The sequence below is a fragment of the Grampus griseus genome (genome assembly GCF_964374135.1).
Source record: "Grampus griseus genome assembly, chromosome: 20".
NCBI classification, from domain to species: domain Eukaryota; kingdom Metazoa; phylum Chordata; class Mammalia; order Artiodactyla; family Delphinidae; genus Grampus; species Grampus griseus.
In genome coordinates, this window is record NC_139014.1 from 37,677,869 (window position 1) to 37,703,608 (window position 25,740).

Here is a 25,740-nt window from a genome sequence, read left to right on the forward strand (position 1 = left end):
GAATATGGAAGAATACAAGTGACAAAACTAATGTATTGAAACAATAAGTCATAGTTTTTAAAAGAAGGGTTCCAGAAGAGAGATCCTAAAAACCAAGGACTGATTTATCATATATTACAATGTATTATGATGGGTCATTCCATTATATGCCTCCTGATAAGATGCAATAGGAAATTCACAGCAGCATCTAAGAGGTATTCTTGCCTAAAACACTGAATATGAATATTACCAAGCCTCTAGATTTAATTTTCTAAAGGGGATGAAGGAATGAGATAAACAACATCACTAAAATACTATCAGCCAAATCTAGACTCTGGAAAATTCTACAAACCTAATGATCTAGTCCTTTCAACAAATGGTACCCAAATAAATAAGTAAAGACTTAAGAGACATATTAACCAAATGCAATGTATAGCTAGCTCTCGTTTAGATTTTGATTTGAACAAGGCAACTGTAAGAAGACATTTAGACACAATTAGGGAAAACTGAACATGGACTAGGTACTTAATGAGATTAAGAGTCACTGTTTGTTGAGTATGGTAAACGATATCATGACAATTTTTTTTTAGAGGACCTTATCTATTAGATATACACATTGGACTACTCTAATAAGATCATATCTGAGATCTGCATTAAAATATAACAGTAACCCACTCCCTTGAAGGGGGAGGGAGAGGGAGAAGATCAAATGGGAACAGCAATGTGTTGCTATTTGTTCAAGATGGATGGTGGGTATATGAGAGCTCATTAATCAATTTTACCTTAGTGTATACCTAAAAATTTCTGTAATAAAATCTTTTAAAGGTATTATAATTTAAACCATTCCAAGCAATATAACGAAAACAAAATTGCATCTTGAGGTTATTTATATGAGGTCATATATATGATGATTCTGTTCTCTTTTATTATTGTAGTTTTCCCATTTTTGAATTCTATTTTATTCATTTTCAGCTAGTTATTTCCTGTGCTGTTATTACAACAGCAAAACAGTTGGGAAATTTTAAATATAAAAGTTATGATAAATTATAAAGCATGTAAGGGTTAAATTATCAAATTAGATAGTACAAATAAAGTACTCAGCATAAGGCTTGATAGAAAGCTAACATTTACTGAACCCTTAGTTTCATTATTATAATAAAGATAAACAAAAGGCCATCTCCCATGATGCATCAATATTCAAAAACAATTAAGTCTAGGATAGTAATTTTCAAGCAAATTGTCATCTCACCTATATTGCTTTTGATTAAATTTTAAAAACACCATTAAAGCAGTATGGCAGAGGAACAAAAGTAAATATCCAATCATTGTATATACAAAGTAAGTCCAGAAACATAAAAAGGCATACAGACATATAAAATTTAGTATATGAAAAGGCAACATTTCATAACAGTAAGGAAAGGATGAATTGTTCTGGTGTTTGATCCCCACACTCTTATGTTTAACCAAACCATTGCCATTAAAGTAGAAAATAAAAGTGAATTTTATATAACTTTGAAGTGAAGCACAATTTTCTAGGTGGTCCACTAAATATATCATTGGGAGAGGGACTTCCCTGGTGGCTCAGTGGTTAAGAATCCGGCTGCCAATGCAGGGGACACGGGTTCGAGCCCTGGTCCAGGAAGATACCACACGCCACAGAGCAACTAAGCCCGTGAACACAACTACTGAGCCTGTGCTCTAGAGCCCATGAGCCAAAACTACTGAGCCTGCATGCCACAACTACTGAAGCCCGAGCACCTAGAGACTATGCTCTGCAACAAGAGAAGCCACCGCAAGGAGAAGCCCGCGCACCGCGAAAAAGAGTAGCCCCCACTCTCCACAACTAAAGAAAGCCCACACACAGCAACGAAGATCCAATGCAGCCCAAAATAAATAAATAAATTTATTATTTTTTAAAAAAGATACCATTGAGAGAAAATGGATAGAACTCACTACATAAGGAAATGTGAACTCCTATGCATCAAGAAGTCAAATGAAATCAAAAGGAAAATAATTGGGAAAATAACTATTAATGAAATGAAGGGGTATTAAATGAATTAATACCTTTAATTAATTATAAAAAACTTTAAAAAATCAATGTGGAAAAGATAACACATTGAAAAAAGATACACATGCCATGAAAAAGCAATTCCAAATGGCTAAGCGTAATGAAAAAAATGTCACCTCAACTAGAGATCAAAGATTTAGCTACAAGGATCCTCCTTATAACCATTATTTGGAAAAAGAGCAGAAACAACTTTAAGGTCCATACAGGAAGGGAAAGGCTAAATAATTATGAAGCAATCACACAGTATGTCTACAAACCACTAAAAATGATGTAAAATATTATCAGTAACATGGGAAAATGTCCATGTATAATAAGCAAAAAAAGCAGACTACAAAACATAAGTAAATAGCATTTGTAGAATGATCTCGTTTTTGTAAAAAACACACCTGTTTATGGAGGACTATGTAAACAAAGACTTAAAATCATGTCCACATCATCTCTGGAAGGGTAGAAAAAGCAGAGTGTTCTACTTTTAACTTGTCTATTTTTAATGATTTTATGTAGTAAATACATATGCTTTTTGTTTGCATAAGACATAAGTCAGTACCTTATCTTGAGCTACAAAAATGAGAAATGGTAAACACCAAAGAACAGAAGAGTGGGAAGTGAGGAATACCTTAACTTAGTGACTTAATCTCTCTCAAACAAAACCAAACATATAAATAAATCTCCCAACCAAATCATTTTATTTGTAAGAAAAGGAGGGCAGGGGTTTATTTCCTCCTTAAAGAAACAGGTATACACTGTAATATATACAGCTTTAAATCTGTCAATCATACCTCAATAAAGCTGGAGGTGGGGTGGAGAGTAAAATCTATTAAAAAAAACAACCAAACAAAAAAGAATAGGCAAAAGTTACTGAAAAAACAGTACTATGAAATTGCTTTTACAGTGTTATTTATTGACTCAATGGCTTATGCTTAATCTTTAACCTAACCAACTTAATATGATAAAATTATACATTTTTTTCACCTCAGGATACTTAAAGCAACAAGGAAACACTTGTACTTACAGTCGTGATAAAAAACAACTCCAACTCTTAACACCCAAATTTTACAATAGGCCCTGTTATCTTAGCTAAGCACTAAACTAAAATTCTTTTTTTCTCATCTGTCACATCTTTGAAACCAACTACACATTAAAAAAGGGTCAGATGCCCTGAGAGAAAAGAAGCAGCTCAGTCTGGAAGCTACAGAGAAAGGCTATTACAATTCCCTCGCTGGTTCCTGCCCTTGTCCCATGGATAGGTTAGTTAAAAACAGGCAATCACTGCCTCTCCTGCCCCAATAACTGTGTCTGGACTAGGCAACTCTTTCCAACTAATAACTTTCATGATTTAACCAGTTCTAAGAAAAGTTCTTAGGCAAATCCAGGTAACTGGAGATAAGAGAACACTATCTAAAAGGCAGGATTCTTGAAGGCTGATCTTAAGCTTCCAAAGGAGGTTCATTCCTCACACACTCATATTCCCACCAGGGCACCCTGAATCAAAGGAAGAAGTGAGAGCCACCAGAAGTTCATCTCTTCCAGAAGATGATGGATAACTTTTCCATTTAGTCACAATAGGTGATACTAACAGCCGCTAGGAATCTAGATGCTTTGAGAACACTTTCTAGTAATTCCAGGGATAGAAAAATCTCTTTAACTTTGGAATGAGACTCTTTGCAAGAGCACTGTCAGAGAGGTTAGTAAGACAATGACATTCTGGCAGTGAAAAGCACAAAATGACTCTTCTGCTACCAAAATAGCTCTGAAAATTGTCTGCATTAATACCATAAGCAGGTGGCTATTCCACAATGAGAAAAGAAAAAGGTTAAGTAGTGGTGGTAAGTTAAGAAGTGTGGTAGTAAAAAAAAGATGTAACACATCAAGATCCAATAAACAGATTTTCCCATTTCTCAAATGGAGCAACAGAAGTATATATGGAGCAACCGAAGTATGTGAAGCAACTGAGCTGGCAGAACCAGAAGTAGAAACCAGGATTAATTAACTTCTTGCTATAACAACTAGTCTACTAAATGATTTATCAGTGGTAACTATATGAAACAGCATTCAGTAAATAAAAACAAGGAAGGCCAATTAGGAATTTGGCTTTCAGAGACACTTCTCTCACACAGCATCTGTTTCCTTCTGTTCCTGTGAAGCACTGGTCATACTGTACAAATTATTTTAGTAACTATCGTTGTGAAATCATATGGCCCAATCTGACTCAAAGTAGAACTGTAGGGACTTCCCTGGTGGTGCAGTGGTTAAGAATCCGCCTGCCAATGCAGGGGACACGGGTTGGAGCCCTGGTCCATGAAGATCCCACATACGGCGAAGCAAATAAGCCTGTGCACCACAACTACTGAGCCTGTGCTCTAGAGCCCACAAGCCACAACTACTGAGGCCGCTTGTTGCAACTACTGAGGCCCATGCACCTAGAGCCCGTGCTCTGCCACAAGAGAAGCCACCGAAATGAGAAGCCCCCATGCACCTCAACGAAGAGTAGCCCCCACTCACCGCGACTAGAGAAAGCCCACGTGCAGCAATGAAGACCCAACGCAGCCAATAAATAAATAAATAATTAAATAAAATGTCAAAAGAAAAAAAAGCAGAATTGCATAGTCAAGTAGTAAGAACAAATATGGAGCTCTGAATCCACAATATCGTTGTGCACAGAAGCCACCATTAATTGCAACAAACTTCTGAATGAGGAAAAACAACAGAGGCTTGGTGACTGATGAAGCAGTGCATTGTAAGTTGTAGCCCTTAATACCTACTGGAAGGCTGCAACCAAACTAGGACCAATCTGCCCTCTAAGACCACAGAGAAGCTCTTCAAGAGGACTTCGAAGTAAATATCAACTCCCTGCCCTAAAGCAGAAACCTGCTAGTCAACAGCCCTGCCTATGTGCACAGAAGTCCTGACAACTTTTCTGTCATCTCATTTTTAGTATAAATAGGCAGCAATTTACTGTAAGTATGGTATACACTTCAATTAAAAAGTCATATATAAACATGCAACCATCACCATAAAATACTCCAGATAATTAAATTCAAACTGCAGAAGCAAAACCAAAAACTGTAATTCACATCACAAGAGATTTAAGAAACTATTGCAACCATAAAAAGAGGAATGCTATGAAAAAGTACCCATAACAAGAAACAGCAATGAAGGGAGGCTGTATGGAAAGATGGCTGTGCAGAAGACAAGAAAGCAACCACCCAGACTGGAGTAAGGACTGGAAGGACAGAGGACTGGAAGAGAGAAGGGTCTAGAACAAAAGAAAAGTTTTATTAATTTGATATTATGCTTGAAAAGCTGGAAGAAGATAGGAGTGCAATGAAGGCACAATGAAATTTTAAAAAAAGACAAAGACCATTATAAACTACAGAAAAAACAAAAGCCTTCATAAGAAAGAAAACGCAATCATTTGATTGTGTAGGCTCTACATATTTACAGGCATAATACGCACAGCAAGCTTTGCAAGACTCTAGTTGATAGAACAAGAAATAAAGGTATATTATCTCAATTTACAAAGATAATATAGGAACAAAAACCTCATGATATAACTATACAGGGGATCTATACAGAAGGGTAGAAGTAGGAGTGATGAAGTATATGAACCAAGTTGCTTCTCTCATAGCGGAAAGTTAATAGACAATGTCTACAATTGGTAAATCAATAATTAGTAGCATAAGGATATTAGAGATATGGAAGTAATCAAAATAACTAAAACTAGGAACAGAGTTAAACATGATTCCCTCGGGAAAGAGAGGGACCAGGGACAGCTGTTTTTCATTAAAAATTCTTTAATATTTTAACAATGTGCTTTATTATTTTGATAAACTTAAAAATGTAAGGAAAGAGGTGAAGAGAATACCCAGAGTCCCACAACGTGATCACAACTACCATGGGACACTTGCCTCCACCTTGATGGCACACCGTCCAATGGCCCGCCCAGCTTTGCGCACAAAGTCGACATCCACCTCTATGGCATATTCCTTCAGTTCTGCCAGAACCTGTTAAAAATCCATGAAGTGAACAATCATTAAGGATTCTCCAACAGCAATTTCATGGCCTAGGTTTTTCTGAAGGCAAGATCTTAAGATCTAAGTTATTAGATCTTATCTTGAATCTACTTTAAGTCTGACCTGAGCAACGATGGCTTGGGATGCCAAACGAATCATGATGTCCAATTTCTCTAGTTTCACATAGATGGGATCATTGTACTTCACAAAGAAAACTTTGATCTCCTGCTTCAAGATTTCAGGCCTGTGGTACACAGAAACACAAGATAAGGAAGGTGAGGCGTATATTGATATATCCTTCTGAGTCTGCATTAACACCTAACCTGTGCTCCTCTGCTCTCCATTCACACGCTCCACTCCAGGGAAAACAACTCACAAACTTCCTCTACACCCCTCTAACCAGATCCATCTGGCAGACTATTTTTATCCTTTTTAAGGAGTAAAGTATATATTGCCAAGAAGAACCACTGGAAGAACAACAACCTGATCTACATTACAGCCTGAACCATATTAAGCAGACACTAGCTATCATACAACTAAGAGTTCCTTCAGAAAAGAAACTAAACTGTAGAGCAACACCAGGCATTCATTGTAGGAACACTCTAAAATCAACTGTTAGCCTCCTGACCCTGGGCAAGTTGCTCTACCATACAGTATTTTCATTTCCATACATTAAACAGAGTTTTAACACAGTCCTCTTTAATAATGATGTTATTAAGTTTAATTCAAAATTACAAACACTTTAATCACCAATTCATTTTTTCCCAACCTTTTCCGGACGATCAGGTTGATGTTCCTCAGGGCGACGTACTGCACCTCTGGCTCCCCAGACAGCAAAGTGACAAGTGGAGGGGCCAACTTCTTCAGCAGCATATTGTAGTAGTCAGAGTCCTTGGGTAACAACTCTAGAAATTTCATTAGGACTTTTACTGCTGAAAGCACCACTGCTGAGTTGGCGTGAGATAGCCAAGGAGTTACCCGCTCACAGATACTGAGGACAGAAAATGCAAATTAGTACCTTAAATTATAATTTCTTTGCTCAATCCAATCTATAAGGTAATGTTGTCAGAGGTTCCCATGGCCCAGGTATAAAGAAATTAGAAAATCAGTTAGAAAAGTCAAAACTCCATACATAGGTAAATTTGGGATCCAACACTGTGGACGCCTCAATCCCAGCAAACTACAAACAGAGCAGGGATCTCAGAAGACTTTAGGAAACCAGCAATAAGGGATGTTCAAACTGGAAGGGAACTAGCCAATACCCCAAACACCTGAAGCTCACACCATTTAACTTCCTATTTTATAGTCCACTCTGTCTCCCCATATTATGTAAGGGCTCCCTGCCTCACAGCCCTCTCCTCAGCCTATAAGAAGTCAAATTAAGCATTCTGAGAGTTATTTCATAGTGAGAGATATCAACCAACTGTGGCTGAAGTTTCACTGTAAGATGCAGAATGAGATGGGGTGACAGGGAAAACCACCCAACCTCTTGCATTCAGCATAATAAGGGAATCTCGGGAAGGGTGTTTGTTTGTTTGTTTTTAACAACACAACACCACTGCAATACTCTCTCAACCTCATCCCCTTCTCCTAGTCCCTGCCACCTACACTTAAATGTCTCATGAAATATAGAATATTTAGTTATCCATTGAGGGTTCTTCAGAAATTAACCTAATTTTGATAGCTCTTAGGCAACGTGAGTGGCTAGCTGACTCAGTTAAGGACACAAGGTAAGTAAGCTGTGTATTTCTCCCTTCCTCCTGTATCTACTTGGCTGACTCCCTGACCTCCTTTAGGTGTTTATACAAATGCTACCTTCTCAGGGAGACCTTTCCTGACCACCCAGCATTTGTTAGATCTCCTCCTTACTTTATCTTTCTTGTTAACACTTATCATCATCTGACCTATTATATGCTGTATTACATATACATATTATATATACTTCTGCCCTATCCCTCAGAATAAGTGTTCCATAAGAGCTATGATTTTTGTCTGTCCACTGCTATATCCTCAGAGCCTAGAACAATGTCTGGCATACAGCATGGGCTCAATAAATATTTGCTGAGTGAATGAGTAAGTGTGAGATGTCAATGACCTAGAGAAAATAAAATTGTATGTAAAGTTCTTTCCAGAAGATATTTGTACTTTCAGTGATGGAAAGAAACTATCAGGGTGAGCTTTGGTTAAATCCAGAGGGAACAATTTCCCAGACAAGTGAAGAGCACTTACATTATAGTAGCTCAAGCTTTAGCCGGGCAAGGAAGGTTCCTATCTACCATAATTAAAAAGAAGAGCCAGGACTTCCCTGGTGGCGCAGTGGTTGAGAGTTCGCCTACCGATGCAGGGGACACGGGTTCGTGCTCCGGTCTGGGAAGATCCCACATGCCGCGGAGCGGCTGGGTCCGTGAGCCATGGCCGCTGAGCCTGCGCGTCCGGAGCCTGTGCTCCGCAACGGGAGAGGCCACAGCGATGAGAGGCCCACGTACCGCAAAAAAAATAATAATAATAATAAATAAAATAAAATAAAATGAAGAGCCAACAATTCTTCAGAATTATTTTGCCTAGTACAGTGCCTATATACACAAAATGCTCAATAAAAACTGATGATACCTCCAATTCTATAAACTAAAATGTATGTATGTGTATATGAAATTTAGTAGTCAGTATCTGATAGTCAAAGAAAATCTGCAACACTAAAGTGGTAGAGAGCTGAGCAGAACAATCCAGGTGTGCCTTCCAAAATCTTCTCCAAATTCAGACTGATGTGATTCCTATATCTAACGGAAGACATCATACATTTTGCTGGCTCCAACACAGTTTCTCTAGTACTAATTATAGGTATAAGGCAGCTCAATAATTAGTATGAAGCCACTTACTATGCATCTAAAAGAACGAAAATTTTGTTACTACAGTGAGAGACGCTCAAAAAACCTTTGCCAAATGGCTAGGAATTGCTGTATGAGAGATGTGAGACCATGATGAGGGAGAGTTTTTCAGAGGGTTGTAACTATACTGTTCAAAGAAGAAATGAAAAATACACATCTCCTCTTAGGAAGAGCTATTTTTTGCATGGTTTACTCTACCACGTAAAATGTTCCTAAATACATTGAGAAAATACCACAGGATAGCAATATATATCCCATAAGCCACTGATTTTCTCAACGTAACAGACCCTTATTCTAATACAGACTGAACCGGTCAAGACTCCTAGATACTATCCAGAAAAACAGACTGACCTCTGAGCCTCCCGGTCATCTTTAGGGTTGTAATTAGACAGGCAGTCCAGGATGAAAATCTGGCCCCGCTCGGTACACTCATTCAGGGCTGTCAGTAGCTTATTAATGTTCTGTGGATTCAGATCGAGTAAGTTGCTGTTTGGGTGAGATTCACTGATTTCAGATAATACTGCTACAGCATTAGCCACCACCTGGGAAAGAAGCAGATATGACCTTGATTTGTCAAGAACAGTACAACTATTTCTCTGGATCACTTCATAGATCTCAACCCATAACTGTTCCTGAACATTTTATGCAGTCAGCTAGAAAGAGATATACTGCTTTCAAAATGTATAAAAAACCACCAATGATGGCATACATAGCTTCCTCATGGTCAGGCAACACAGAATTAAAACAATTCACATATTAGCAGAGAGTTCCTCATGATTTACTATTAAAACAATAATAATTTTAATAGTAGTCAACACTATCAGTAGAATTAAGACACATGAACAGCTGTAAAAGAAGTGAAGGTTATGGACTTCCCTCACAGTCCAGTGGTTAAGACTTGTGCTTCCACTGCAGGGGGGCATGGGTTCGATCCCTGGTTGGAGAACTAAGATCCCACATGCCTCGCAGCCAAAACAAGACAAAAAACACAAAACAGTGAAGTTTAAATATGAAACATCTACATTAGGCAATGGAAAGAAAAATCTAGGCCAAACAATTTTATAGGTGTATGGGCGTGCATGTACTGGGGGTTGGGGAGGTGATACTTCAGGTGTCAATCACACCTTAAGTCTCAGAGTAAGAAAATGTGACCTTGAAACCATAGTTCACTGTAACATGATGTTAGGAAAGCACATAATCTCCATGAAATTCAATTTCCTCATCTGAAAGTGGGATAATTTAATGCACCTCACAGATTAGCTTTAGTTTGAGGATAAAATCAGATGACTTATGTATAAGTGCTTTCTACAAAGCCTTATACAAAGTTAAGGTGGCAATATTACCATAGTTCATCAAGACTAAGTTGCACAGTTCTTCATATTAACATCTCTGAAGTTGGGATATATTTAATAATCAACGGCATGTCAGTTTAATAGGAGGTATTTTTCTTTCTACATAATACAGGAAATAATAATGCATCTTAGAATCAATGAAATATGGTACCTCAAATGTATCCTTAACTCAGGCAGTATGATAAATGAAAAATTGCTACCAAATATAAGAAAGTACACTTGTATCCTGACTTAACAGACCCAGAAATCCATACTAGCTGCCAGAAAAAAAAGTGGACACTTTATCAAAATTACAGATTATGTCTAATTTAACTAAGAAACCTACAACCAATGAATGTTTAAAGTAATTTTAAGATTATAAAAACACCCAAAAATAAACAAAACAGACAAAAAACTATAGCTCTGTACAACTGAATTTAAAAACACATTTTGCAGTGAGGCTCTCAGCTGTTGCTAAATATTAGCACAGTAAGGCCATATATAAATATTCTGTAAGCATAAGTGAGATGCAATAGGTAGCAGCTTCATTAATTATGTATATTGAAAAGATTCTCAAAAATGTCAACTCATTTTTAGTTCTGACTGAAGTCCCTGTTAAAAGCTTGAGAAACTAAGAGTTGTATGATTATCCTTTTGCTAGCAAGAGAAGAAACATAATGGTTACAGTTTAGCTATTGATTTTAATATCCATGTCACTTGGGTACTCTGCAGATTATCCCAGTATATGATTTTACCTAGAAGATAAATTCTAGAGAATATGGTTTTTTAAATCAAATAATACATTGATGACAGTATCCATTAACTAAGATAATGATGCCACAAATGGAATCACCTTCAGTTATAACTTAGTGATCAGGAGAAAAAATTCCAAGATGAAAAAAAATCAAAGGTTCACTTGGTAAGTATGATTATGGATATAATATTTTATTGTTATTAACACAAATCGAGAAGGATTATCTAGTTCACCTATCACATGATAGCATGCATGAGGTTCTTTCCTGACTTAATTTTTGTTTGCCAAGCATGGTCTTTAGTAAAAATTAAAAAGCATGAAAATTGAAACAATAATCTCCATCATCTCAGTGCTTTACATGCAGGGAAAAGGTACTGTGTTTCCCCTGTATAATACACTTAATACACTGGATTACAGGATAAAGGATCAAAATGTCACACTGGAAGAACAAATGCCTGTTTTCCTCTCTTGCTGCCAACACATGCCCAGTCTTTGTTACCAGTTCGTCCAAAACAAATGTCCTGTCGCAACTTACCATTTCTGCCAGTCAAGCTTTTTTAATGTTAAAAAAAACTAAACATGAGGTCTGTTAACAGGAAATGTTGAACAGAATGAACAATTAGAACTCCTCTGCTAACATCACAGGTAACTGGAAATTAAACCACGTATATAATGCAGCTAATGAAGTATATGTTCTGGTGGTAAAACAGGCAATTTTCACTTATTATCACATTAAAACAAGAAAAGAAACAGGGAAAAGTAAATCTAATTAAAAGATCCAGAGAGATCAGATTATATGATTATGTTTAGAAAAGTTTGCATGGGGAAAAAAGATCACTGCCAAATGGTCACTGAGCCAATGACTGACCAGAGGAGATACACCCCCAATAACAAAACTCTACTGCTATTCCTCTAAAATTCCTTCTATTCTACCTTTCCACTTTCATCTCCTAATCTTCACATTCATACTGCTAAGTTTTCAGAAATATACTGAGATGGGCCAATAAAGAGCTGCTTAGAGTTCTCCTGGTCAGTAAGCCATGCTTCTCTCACTCTAATGGAAATTTAAAATGAGCATCGAATCTCAAGCAGGCAAAGACTGACTTCAAGACAGCAGCTGGGTAGCTGGGGTATACAGGACAACTCACCTGTCTCTGTGTTTCTTTGGAATTTTGTATAGAATGTAGTACATATATTATCTGTTTGTAAAAATAAAGTTTAAAAATAATGTATTGAAACATGATTTACTTCCTCTTCCCAGAGAGCCTTCCCCAAACAATAATTCATTATCAAAAGAAAAAATCTGACTCTTGCAGTAACTGCCCTGGTTTACTAGTGCATTAAAACAAAGGTTATGTCTCTTTCTCTTGTACCATCACTTTGAATGTGAACTAAGACTAACATGCATAACATTTTCCCCCTAGAAAACTGGCAGTTCTTTTAGGAAACACTGCCATGAAAAGAACAATGGCCTTTTAATTATAATCTCAGAAAAACTGGAGTTCCCAAGAAAGAAAGGGGTTTCTAAAGGAAGTTTTGCTTTAAAAATGGATTTATAAATAGGGTTTAAGTGAGTTTTCTCAGCACATTGGTTGATTTACAAAGAGCTGGCATCTAGGCTACAAAGGAACATATCCCATAGCATCAAAAGAAATTTTTTTTTAATTCATCTTGCCTCCCAATTATGGTAAATTCTGTTCTTTGGAAGACTGCAATGAAACATTCCTCCTCCCCATACCACCCATACCCCCTGTAGACCTAATATAATATGTATACTTAACAGATATTAAACACAAACATATACATACATACAGAAGTATGCGTGCACGTGCATGTGTGTGTGTAAAATCACACTCAATACTAGACAAATTTTTCTCTGCCTTAACTACAGACTTCCCTTCAATTTGACAGTTCATTGTGGACCCTTGGAGTCTGCTGAATTTTTTTTTTAATGTAAGCAATTTGTGTTTTGACTTACTTTATACTATACCTAATAGAATTGGACAAAGAGATAAAAGACAATAATAGCTAAAACTTACTGAACACTTACTATGCCATTTACCTTCCCAGCAACTCTAAGGTAGTTGCTATCAAAATCCACCTATTACAGATAAGGAAATAGGCTTTAAAAATGAATTTATAAATAGGATTAGAGAAATTCAGTGAATTGCTTAGCCAACAAAGCTGGAAAGTGAAAATGCTTGAATACAAACTCAAGACCTGGGGCTTCCCTGGTGGCACAGTGGCTGAGAGTCTGCCTGCCGATGCAGGGGACACAGGTTCATGCCCCGGTCCGGGAAGATCCCACATGCTGTGGAGCGGCTGGGCCCATGAGCCATGGCCGCTGAGCCTGCACATCCGGAGCCTGTGCTCCACAATGGGAGAGGCCACAGAGATGAGAGGCCCGCGTACTGCAAAAACAACAACAGCAACAACAAAAAATCAGGAATTGGAAAGATATGTCCCACTCCACAAATATTAAGCAGGGAGAAAAGAGGGCTGGATATCTGGGGCCTACAGCCAAGAAAGCAAAGGAGAATCTAGAAGCTGGTTTATGCCCAACATAAGTTCCTTGCACGAAGCAGCAGAGAGGGCCCTCTGAAATCCTGATTAACATACATTCTCCTTTCCTAGCAAGTGCCTCCAAATACAGTACAAATAGAACACTTACCAAGAAGGAACACCCCTTAAATTGCCCTATATTAAAATTTTTCTTTAAACATTATAAACCTATGCACATGCTAACTTCCAAAAAATGTAAACTAAATTCTTTCCAATGATATCATCCATCTATGAATCACCAGACAGAAAGAATGAAATGTTATAATGATCCTGTACATTGTAGCTAAACACAGAAAAAGAACAAAAATTCCATGAGGAGGAAGAAAGCATGTTTATTTTCCAAAACAATTTAATAGAAGCTAATTTTAGAAATGCTGTCTGATTTTTGCTTTTAATGTAGACTAAATTCCAGGCAGAGGAAAAAGAAGTAAACAAAACAAAACGAAACAAAAACCCTAATAAGAACAACCTTATTACTGTGTTCATCAAATCTAATGATAGGAGAATTCTGACTGGATATCCAATAATATTAAGGACTTTCTTTAATGATCAGCTGATTAAATGAGTTTTTCATTCTTAAGATGTTTGGGATTTGCTTTAAAATCATCCAGTAGGAGAGGAGGTGGGGGTCAGGAAAGCATGTATGGAGAGTTAAATTAAACAAAACTGGCCATAGGTTGGTAACTACTGAAACTACAAGGTAGATATTTAGGAATTTATTATACTATTCCCTCAACCTGAATATGTTTGAAAATTTCCACAATAACAAAAAAGTTAATCAACTACTGTAAGACCTATTCAATAAAACAAAATTAAAAGGCAGCTCCTGTAGTTTCCACTACATCTGAACCATAAGCGTAATTTCTACAAAGATAAAATAGGTAAAACCCCAGGTTACTGACACTACAATGATATGCCCAACATTTGTCAGCCTTGGAAGATAAAACAGTGAGGTTTCACCTGGCTTTCTTCTCCCACCTGGCAAGGATGCACCAAGCCCAGCTGACAGAAGGCTCACCATATAGTCTGAACTGGAAGACAAACTCTGGCATACAGAATGCTTAAATCATGAATATTCCTACTCAATGGCCAATACTTCTCTAGAGGCCCTCTTTTGGAACAGAGGTTGCTTATTTGCAATGCAGACACTAACCATATCAAGAGACATTTCTGAAAAGGTTTTCTGAGGTAGAAGAGACTGTTCTTGAGTCCCTGGGAAAAAGTTACCTTCACAAAGCTGTTGACAGCCATGATGGCCATGTCTGGCTGACTCTTGGCATAGTTCATCAAGTAGAGATACACGAGCTTCTTTAGTCCCAGGTTGTCAGTCTGCATACACTTCACTACATCTGGAAAGAGAGAGCTGAGAAAAGAGGAAGGGAAAGCGAACAGTGTTGGTGCCAGGCTGTTGGACAGAACACAAAGAAACAACCTTAATTTAAAAAGTGATTTGATGTGAGGACAAATGTCCACTAGTGATAATACTTACCACAGAAATGAATTACTAAAGAATTTATAATAATGGTCCCAAGAAGATGTCTAAAAATAGATTTTTAAAAAATATTTTACTATGAAAATTTTCAGATTAGAGACAGCAGTTTAATGAACCCATGTATCCATCACCCAGCTGCAAACAAATATTGATACATACCCGATCTTGTTTCATACACAACCTCAACCCACTCGCCTTCTCCCAGTCCCTACCCCATCTAGTTGCTCTAAACAATTTCTAAACAAATCCTTCACAAACATTTCATATATAATATTTTAGTGTATATCTTTACAAACTTTTTTAAAAAATCACTATGTCACACAAAAAAATTAACCATAATTTTTCATATCAATTATTTGCAGTTCAAAGCACTACAGTTGTTATGCTTTTTAATGCACATATTCTTCCATCCCTGACCAGTGGGAACTTATTTGATTAGTTTCCTTATTAAAACAGTTCTCAGATAATTAGGACCTTTGTTCAAAATTTTAACCATTTTCAGAAAATGAAACAGTTCTAAACGTGTGTGCCATGTACACATTTAGATTCTATTGTATATATACACCCATGAAGGAAGTGACCAGTAACAGGTATTGGGACTCAGACCCTAGGTTAGAATCCTGGCTACATTACCACTAGCTGTATGACTTTGGGATTATTCTTTAGCCTCACCAAGTATACACTGCTTGATCTCTAACATGGAATAACTTCTGATTCAGAATAATCTCTAGTTCAGAAGACATGAGGACTATAAAAAACATTGTAAGTAAAAGCATCTGTCCCTGTGCCTGACACAGAATGCACTTAAATTTAAACTTCCCTTTTCTTAATGACATTAGGAAGGTCATCATCAGCCTTAGGACCTTCTCAGATGTTTGAGTTACTACACTTTACATCCACCACTAGATGCTGCAATTTACTTGGCATTCTTGTACTCATCCATTTCTTATCAGCAGCATTTGACCCAACTAATAAAAGGAAAATCAATGCATTTCATATTAACATAAATATTTTAAAGTAAAAATCTACCTATTTTACTTATTTTTTTTAAATTAAGATGACATTGTTTTAATTTTTGCCAATCTCTTTAATGTCTACTTTAAACAAAAACAGCTGGATTCTCACACATGCTCCTGCATTCAACCTGTTGTAGAATGTTGTTTAGCTGAAGTGCAAGAAGAAAATCCATTTGCATACACGTATATAAATTGGAAAATGGAGGAGTATTTTAATAGCTTTTTCATATAACTGGATGTTCTCCTTTGATACATTAAAGCTAGACAAATCGTTGTTTTTCTTTTTAGTCCACAAATGGTAGTTTCTTAAAAGTTAGGTACAATATGGAATCTGAAACCATATCAATAAACTTTCTGTACTTGGTTGCATTAAAATCCATTCATTTATCACTTATTTTGAATGGATATTTTACCCATGCATAATTTTGTGATGTATGCACTGGTCATTTGGAAAATATTGGTTCAATGAGTTATGCAGATCTTCTCTATGGTGGCATATTTCATTATACAGCAGCAAATAATCACAGTCATTAATTTCACCACCAATCTCATCAGAAAAATCTCTAAGTATTGGGAAGCTATCAAGCTCACGATGGGAGATACAAGTTTTCCAACACTCTAATTTTTACTTTAAAGTCGAAATTTATCTACTGTCAAATTTTTTCCCTTGAAGTGACAGGTTCACTTTGTTCATTTTTTATAAAGTGTCTCCCAAATACTGAAGTTTGATTAACTATAGTTCTGTCTGTCAATCTTTCTTTCACAAAGAAATGGTGTTCCCAAGTCAAACAATTGTGCAAGGGCTTTTTTTCAAGTCAACCGTCACACTTTGCTATGCAGTAGAAGTACTTTATGCCTAATTCCTATTTCATCACACAGAATATTAAAAAGACCTGAACTCAAGGTTCAAGGTTTACTGAAATAAATTTTTAGTGCTTCATGCAGGACAGTCCTAAGTGAAACTGCCCTTTTTTCCTGCAAGCACATGATGGTGAAGAATACAATGACTACTTTTACAGTTTGGCACCACTGCCTTAATTCACACTAAGGCACCAGCCATGCAAATGTCAACACAGTGAAAAGGGTAAATAACACCTAAGTATTATTACAAGAATAGCTTTGACTTCATGGATTTCATGGAAAGGATCTCGGGAATCCTCAGGGGCCTGCAGACAATCCTTATTTATTTCCAAATGGCCTTCCTAAATTACAGGAAAAAAGGGAGAAAAAAAAAAGACACTTTGGATTTTGTTACCACTGATTTTCCTCTTGAATTCAGCAATTAAAGGCAGAGTTGTAAAGTTGAGGGCACTGGCTTGAGCCAATTAAAGTACACATGGGCTTCTGTTTCTCAGTATATTTTTATCATCTTCTAAAACTACCTCAGCAACAGATTTGTAACTGTGCCAGCTCTCAGGAGGTTTTATGCTAGATCTGTATGCAAGTGAAATCAAACTCGTTTCACTCAAAAAAAAAAAAAACTTAATCACAGAGTTAATATAAAAGCAACTACACTTCCTGATGTTTCCAGTGGGACAAACTCATTCTTATACGTTCTGACTGTAATAGCTTTAAATAAAAAGCAGTAGGGCTTCCCTGGTGGCGCAGTGGTTGAGAATCTGCCTGCCAAGGCAGGGGACACGGGTTCGAGCCCTGGTCTGGGAAGATCCCACATGTCGCGGAGCAACTGGGCCCATGCGTCACAACTACTGAGCCTGCGCGTCTGGAGCCCATGCTCCGCAACAAGAGAGGCCGCGATAGTGAGAGGCCCGCACACCACGGTAGGGAGCAAACACGGTGAAGAGTGACCCCCGCTTGCCACAACTAGAGAAAGCCCTCGCACACAAACGAAGACCCAACACAGCCATAAATAAATAAATAAATAAATTTAAATCATGTGGGCTTCTATGAAGACCTCTGCTTAAAAAAAAAAAAGCATTAAAAGCCATAGAGTAAGAGTCTAAAATGAGCAAAGCAGAAGAGATTACCCTTACCTAACATCTTTCCCCACAGTCATAGCAGCAATCACTTTCTTCACAGCCTCCTTCCTCTTTTCTTTCTTTTCATTGTTGAGTTCAGCCTTTAATTCAAAGATTTCTCCTAAAAGACAACAAACGGGTGAGGTCCCAGGATCAGAGAACTAGAGCAGAACACTGTACCATATAGCAAATAACACAACAGCTGACCAGTGGCAGGGCTGCAACTGAAATAGGATTATTTAAAAATTATAGGATAGGTACAGTTCAAATCCCTAGAATATTAACCAACGCATTGATAAGGATGCTATTTTGGGGTTATCGCCAGAGAGGAAGGTGTAAGCCAGATCTCAGGAAGCACAGAAGTGGGAAAAAGGAAAGATATCTCATGATATCTTACTACGATGGGGAGAGAACAGCACCTGAGGGATGATCTCCCATCAGAATTTCAAAGTCCTGGGAAAAAAATAAATGCAGGCAGCAAACAGGTTCACAAATCAATGTTTTCAAACCAGAAGAGACTCCTCATTCACCTACTCTCAACTCCACAAACAACTGAGGCTCAAAGGTCACTAAGTGAGCGAGTGACAGAGCTGGCCTTAGAACTGTTTCTCCCGACTCTCTAATCCAGTGTTTCTCAATGTTGGCTACACACTATTACCCGGGAAGTATCTAGAAATGCCAATGCTCAGGCTCCACTCTGGACCAAATAAATCAGAATGTCAAGGAGTAGAACTCCTACGTTCACATTTTTTAAAGTTTCCTCAAGTGATTCTAATGTATAATCAGGGTTGAGAATCACTGCTCTAATTAGTACTTTAAGATGATAATGGGCTTTAAGGCCCTATCCTGTTCAATCAATCTAAGAACAGAAATAATAATCCTGAAGCTTCAAGAATGGTACAAACCAGAGTCATTTCTAAAGGTATAATCTTAAATGACTGACTGCTCAGGCCCTGCACCGTGAAATGCCAGGACTGTCACCACTATTTTAAGGCCCAGGCTCACCTATCTTCAGAAAGCTGGAGCTGAAATAAGAAAAAAGGTTAACAGCCCTCAACTGGTTTTAAAAGAAAGAAGAAAATATACTATAAGACCACGAAAAATAAGTTGACTATTGTCACTTCAACTTTCAATCCACAGTATTGCCTCATTTTCTTCCACCTTTATGACTGTTCTTGATGTTCATTTTAACCTCGTTCACCAGTATAGAAATAGTGGGGGCATCAAACTAGGTGATCTGCTGAAGCCTCTAAATGGGAAGGATGAACTGGCAAGAAGCATAGAAGTTGAGCACTAAAAAAGCCTGTTACATCAAAATCCATCGCTAACAAAGCAAACAAACTGTTACAAAAATCACCCTTTTATTTGACAGCTGCAAAAATAGCACAGACAGAAAAGCTGGGCCCTTTAAAGAGTCACTCTCCTCTTCTCCAAGTCATCTGCTGCTAAACCCAGCTCTTAGGGTTCCCATCATTTACTTCTGAAAACAGTAAAGGACAAGCAGCACGGTTTCAGAAAATCTGAATTGTGAATAGCAGCAGGAGCTGAAGAATCAAAACAGTATATAACTGAAATTATTCCAATTCCAACAGCATAAATTTAAAGAATATGCACCAGTGGCAGTTCTGGTGGGTGTTACAGGAAGTAAAAGGAACACAGTCTATCCATTTTTTAAAATGTGGTATTTACCCAGCCATGATTCATCTGTAAGTCTCAAACCTTTATATAAATCCCTGAATTAAAAAAAGGTTACCAGGACCCATTATAAGTGAAGGTTTGAAAATTAGGTGAGTTTTTAAATTACATCTTTTTGTGTTATTATAGAAACATCTTGGTCATCAAAGTACACAAAATGTTAACAGAATAAATAAATACATTTCAGAATGATAAGAGAATAAGAAAAAAAGCTGAAAATGAATGACAAGGGGCTAAATGCTTTTGTACGCTATAAGCAGTAAAAACAGCAAGAAGTTGGGTGGAGCCAAGGAGGAGCACGGAGGCAAGGTATCTCATACATACTGCAGCTTTATTAAATTCTTATCTTCCCCCCTCCTTTTCCCCTGAATCAAATCTACCAAGCATTGCTAGCAGCTAGCAACAGTTCTCAATCTCGGCTACACATCAGAAAATTCTGGGTAGCTTTTAAAAAAACCCCACGTCTAGGCCATATCCCACACCAAAGAAATCAGTATATCTGCAGGGATAGGGCTGGACATCAACTATTGTCTTTTACTTCACTGGGCAATTCCAATGTGCAGGCAAGGCTGAAAGCCATGGACTAGTAGCTAATGTAATTAAGCAACTCTCTATGGTGTTTTCTGTATTATAATAGAAGTTTACCCAAACAACAGAAATATGCTTGTGCTTTCTAGAAAATTTTCTGGTGCTCCAGGCCACTATGTGTGCCCTCCCATTTTCTTTTTCTTTTGAAATCATTTTAATCTTAAAGAAAAGTTGCAAAATTCCCCATCTGCTAACATTATGCCACATTTGCTTTATCATACTTTTTATATATTTATACATTTTTTTCTGATTCATTGAATAAGTAAACTGTAGACATCATGTCTCTTTAGCTCTAAATATGTCATTGTATAACTTCTAAGAACAAGGAATTATGTTACATAACTATAATATAATGATGAAAATCAGGAAGTTTAACGGTGATATACTGTCATTATCTAATCTATAAACCTTATTCAAAGATCTTGATAAAGTCTTTTATAGTAATTTTACCCCCATCCTCCTTGGGCCATGATCCAATGCAGGATCATGCATTACATTTACTGTCATGTCTCTTTAGTCTCCTTTAATCTGAAACAGCTGGTCAGCCTTTGTCTTTCATGACAATGACATTTTTAAAAAGTACAGGCCAGTCACTTTATAGAACACCCTCAGCTGTCACGGGTGTTCCCTCATGATTACACTGAGATTATGCCTTTTGACAGCCATAATTCAGAAATGATGGTATGAAATCATCATGTGTGGAAGGATAAGAAAATATCAAATCTCCATGCATTGTTTTGCATAATCATTTTTTGTTAAAAATTTTAAAAATCATATGTATTAATACATGCATGGAAAAGACTGAGGATACATACCGAGTTCCCATCAGGAACAGGAATAGGGAGGGAGGGAACTTTCATTTTTACTTTTTATTGCTGTATTGCTTTAGTAGTACTCCTTGTAATAAAAGGTTTATTTCCAAGTAAAAAATAAAAGAATTTGGTGCAACCACTGTGGAAAACAGTATGGAGGTTCCTTAAAAAACTAGAGTTACCATATGATCCAACAAACCCACTCTTGGGTATATATCCAGAGAAAATCCTAATTCAAAAAGATACATGCACCCCAACGTTCACGGCAGCACTATTTACAATAGTCAGGACATGGAAGCAACTTAAGTGTCCATCTACAGATGAATGGATAAAGAAGATATGGTTTATATATATTATGGAGTATTATTCAGCCATAGAAAGAATGAAATACTGCCATTTTCAGGAACATGGATGGACCCAGAGATTACCATACTAAGTAAAGTAAGTCAGACAAAGAAAGACAAATATATGGTATCACTTATATGTGGAATCTAAAAAATGATACAAATGGACTTATTTACAAAACAGAAACACTCACAGACACAGAAAATAAACTTATGGTTACCAAACAGGAAGGGAGGAAGGGATAAATCAGGACCTTGGGATTAGCAGATACAAACTAATATATATTAAATAAAAGACAAGGTCCTACTGTATAGCACAGGGAACTATATTCAATATCTTGTAATAACCTATAATGGGAAAGAATCTGAAAAAGAATATATATATGTATACATACACACACACACACACACACACACACACACACACATACACACATACATATATACATACACACACACCACTGAATCACTTTGCTGTGCACCAGAAACAAATACAACATTGTAAACCAATTACACTCAATTTTTTTAAAAAAGAGAAAATAAATGTGCTTCTTCCTTTTACCCTCCTCAGATCTATCAGTCTTCAATGGATCAATCTTGGATCTCTTCGTTTCACTAAAACCTTCAAGTCAAAATGATGTGCACCACAGCTGTATCTTTAAAAACCCATAATTTAATAATTTACTCAATACACTTTTCTGTAGGATATCCCCAATGAGATGGTCCAAGACATACATGTCTGAAGAGGTCAGGAGCATTCTACTTGGAACAATCTTACACCACAACTTTTGAAGAATCTTCAAAAAAGGCTGTGATCAGGTTCTCATACTTACCTTTTTTATTGGTTGTGAAGTACCTGGAGTCAGTCATGGTTGTGGATCTTTAATGTGCACCTACAGCAAGAGAAGAGAATTCCTTTAACCAAGTTATTTATGTCCAGCAAGGCATTCAACTAATTTTAAGATCATTTATATACAAGAATTTCTGCATTCAGAAAGTATCTTCATCCTTACCACCATCACTGGTGATCCAAAGGGATGCAAGGATAATTAAGAATGTAATCCTTGCCTCAAAAGCTAATTGGAACAAAATCCAAAGGCCTAATGGAATAGAGTGATAATCTGAACCTATCATAGTTTTATGATTTTATCCACAATTATCTCTTCAGAGTCTCCAAGACCTAAAGCTACATCTTTTTACAAATACATCTTCAGTTAGTCACTCCAATATTTAAAATAAGGAAAAGTTTGTTTCAAAAGATCTCCCCATTACTTTCCATTAAAGCAAATCTGATTTACTTCCCTGCCTCAAGATGGAGTCACTCTAAGACATATATTCTGACACAGAGTAAAACTGAAAGAGAAAAAAAATTTATCAACCTATTCACCATTACATGCAACTATCAATAAAAGGAATTTCTTTCAGAAAAAAAAGAAAAGCCTAGATTAGTAGGACAATACTCTTTCATAACAAACACCTAGAGAGGCAAACATCTAGAGAGGTGTTACGCATGGATTTTTTTTAAATTATGCTTTTCATATTTCCAACAACCTACAATTCCCCCGAGTATTCCCCAAAATAAAAAATACCAGTTTACAGTTAAAAACAATGCAAAAAACTGAGATATTTGTTCAGTCACACTGAGTACTAAAGAGAATCAGAACTGGTGTTAAAACTTAAAAGAACATGGATCCCAGCTTCAACTTTAACTTTTCTGTTCCAATTTCCAGAATTAATCCAGTTGACATAAGGCTCCATTGGTAAAACGAAAACAGCATGGACTGATCACATTTCTCCCCAAATAATGAGACAATGTTTTCTGATTTGAGAAACCCTAAGATTTTGTCCAATGTACTTGACTTCTTTAAATACATTAAAACTTTCTTTTAATAATATTCCTGCTGCACTCAAAAATGAGTAGCTTCTGGGATTTCCCTGGTGGCACAGTGGTTAAGACTCTGTGCTCCCAAAGCAGGTGGCCCATGCTCGATCCCTGGTCCGGGAACTAGATCCCATATGCGTGCCACAACTAAGAGTTCGCATGACACAACTAAGGAGCCAACGAGCCTCAACTAAGGAGCCTGCCTGCCACAACTAAGACCCGACACAACCAAATAAATAAATTTTTTAAAAAATGATTATCTTATTACTGACCACCATCATTCATAATACTTATCACCAAATTTTGGACAGATGCCCTGGCACCTACTCATTATTTTCTGGTCAAAACAACATGAGTGATAATATATTTGGCAAACTTGAGCAATAATACCTCCACAAACAATGGTAATTATGGATCTGAGAAAAAAGACCTAAGCACTCAACAAATCAATGCAATTAAGGAAAAAAGCCAGAAAATCATAAAATAATGAAAAAAGGTTGCCTCAAATTTGTTCTCTAAAATGTACTACTTGGACTATTTAAGGGAAATTAGACTCATCTGTTATCTTTCCAAGGAGCTACTTAATGTTTATAGTACTGATCCTTATACAATAGTGCTTTTAGGTTGTACAAGAATTTCACTGAATTTACCTTGTTAAAAGAAGTGAGCTAGAACTCACACAAATCATTACAGAATACAGAAATTTCTGATTTGACACTATTTGTTATAACTTAAAGTGAGCCTGTAACAGAGGTTTGTCTTATGTAGTATTTTCATAATGTCTTTTCTAGCTAAAATTCAAAGAATTATAATCTTTTAATCCATTTAATCACTTAATCCATTCACAGTGTAAACTAAATGTGAAGTAGGCAAACTGAAGAAAGGAGTCCTTCACATAAAAGACCTGGAATAGGGACTTCCCTGGTGGTGCAGTGGTTAAGGATCCGCCTGCCAATGCAGGGGATGTGGGTTTGGTCCAGGAAGATTCCACATGTCACGGAGCAATTAAGCCCGTGTGCCACAACTACTGAGCCTGTGAGCCAAACTACTGAGCCCACATGCTACAACCACTGAAGCCCACAAGCCTAGAGCCCGTGCTCTGCAACAAGAGAAGCCACTGCAATGAGAAGCTCACACACACCGCAACTAGAGAAAGCCCACACACAACAACGAAGACCCAACACAGCCATAAGTTAATTAATTAATTAATTTTAAAAAGACCTGGAATAAATGTGAAGTTATCATCTAAGAACTTATATATACAAAGAGGAAAACCAGTATACAGAAATGATTACAGTACTAGAGCCTGACAGGAGGGCCATAGCTCAAGGCCATTATGGTCTATCCAGGATGTTGTTACACCACTCTAATCCTTTGGGATCATCAAAAGTTAAAACTTGCTTAACATTTAAAGACAAAAGCTGCTTGGAATTTCTCACTGTTTCTTTGAAAAAGGGCCCCCAAATCGTTCTGTTTTCTAAAGCTCTCATACACATTCACATATATTAAATTTTTAACAGAAAATTTCAGCACAATCTGTTAAACATTAAATTAACCTAGTCTTAAATCGTACCTTTATTAGTGACCCACACATTTCATTACTTCCCCTAACAAATTTCATCATCGAGGAATAGATTTCTGTCCTATTACATTGTGAGCACTAAGTTCTTAACTAGAGAATAATGTACCAGCCCACAAAATTTCAGGGAAGAGGAGAGAATCAAGTACATGATCTTAGACCGTAAATTAAGAACCCCTGCTTTTCAAGAGAAAGGAGAAACACACCACTCTCTTATCTTGCACTGTCCTACACAACAGTAATGAAATATCCTTTACACATATTGGCAGAGCAACATTTTATCATGTCAGTTCCTGACTTAAGCCAAAAGAAACTCCCCCAAAATAAAAATAAACTAGCCTAAACAAAAACAAATGAGAAGAGTCGGGCCAAATGCCACCAAACTGCTCACTGTAAAATGGTTAATTTTATGTTATGTGAATTTCACCTCAAAAAATTGCATATATATGCATTTTTTGGCTGCATTGAGTCTTCATTGCTGCACGTGGGCTTTCTCCAGTTGTGGTGAGCGGGGGCTACTCTGCATTGCTGTGCGTGGGCTTCATTAGTTGCAGGATGCAGGCTCAGCAGTTGCAGCACATGGGCCCCAGAGCACGTGGGCTTCAACAGCTGCAAAGCATGGGGTCAGCAGTTGTGGCGCACGGGCTTAGTTGCTCCGTGGCATGTGGAATCTTCCCAGACCAGGGATCAAACCCCATGTCCCCTGCATTGGCAGGCGGATTCTTAACCACTGCACCACCACGGAAGTCCCTGTATATATT

The 25,740-nt window shown here is 37.1% G+C and overlaps 1 protein-coding gene across 1 annotated transcript in view; it reads right to left on the reverse strand.

Annotated features, from left to right (window-relative positions):
- Positions 1-22,426, reverse strand: part of LOC309838368 (AP-1 complex subunit beta-1-like) — a gene marked incomplete at its 3' end in the record, with an annotated part of 82,416 nt that extends 59,990 nt beyond the window's left edge. Inside the window, 7 exon segments of the mRNA XM_082679437.1 lie at positions 5,956-6,051; positions 6,184-6,304; positions 6,830-7,051; positions 9,297-9,487; positions 14,820-14,955; positions 18,095-18,200; positions 22,352-22,426. Of these exon segments, the coding sequence (XP_082535563.1) occupies positions 5,956-6,051; positions 6,184-6,304; positions 6,830-7,051; positions 9,297-9,487; positions 14,820-14,955; positions 18,095-18,200; positions 22,352-22,388 (909 nt within the window). The 5' untranslated portion in view covers positions 22,389-22,426.
- Positions 22,427-25,740: the final 3,314 nt, after the last annotated feature.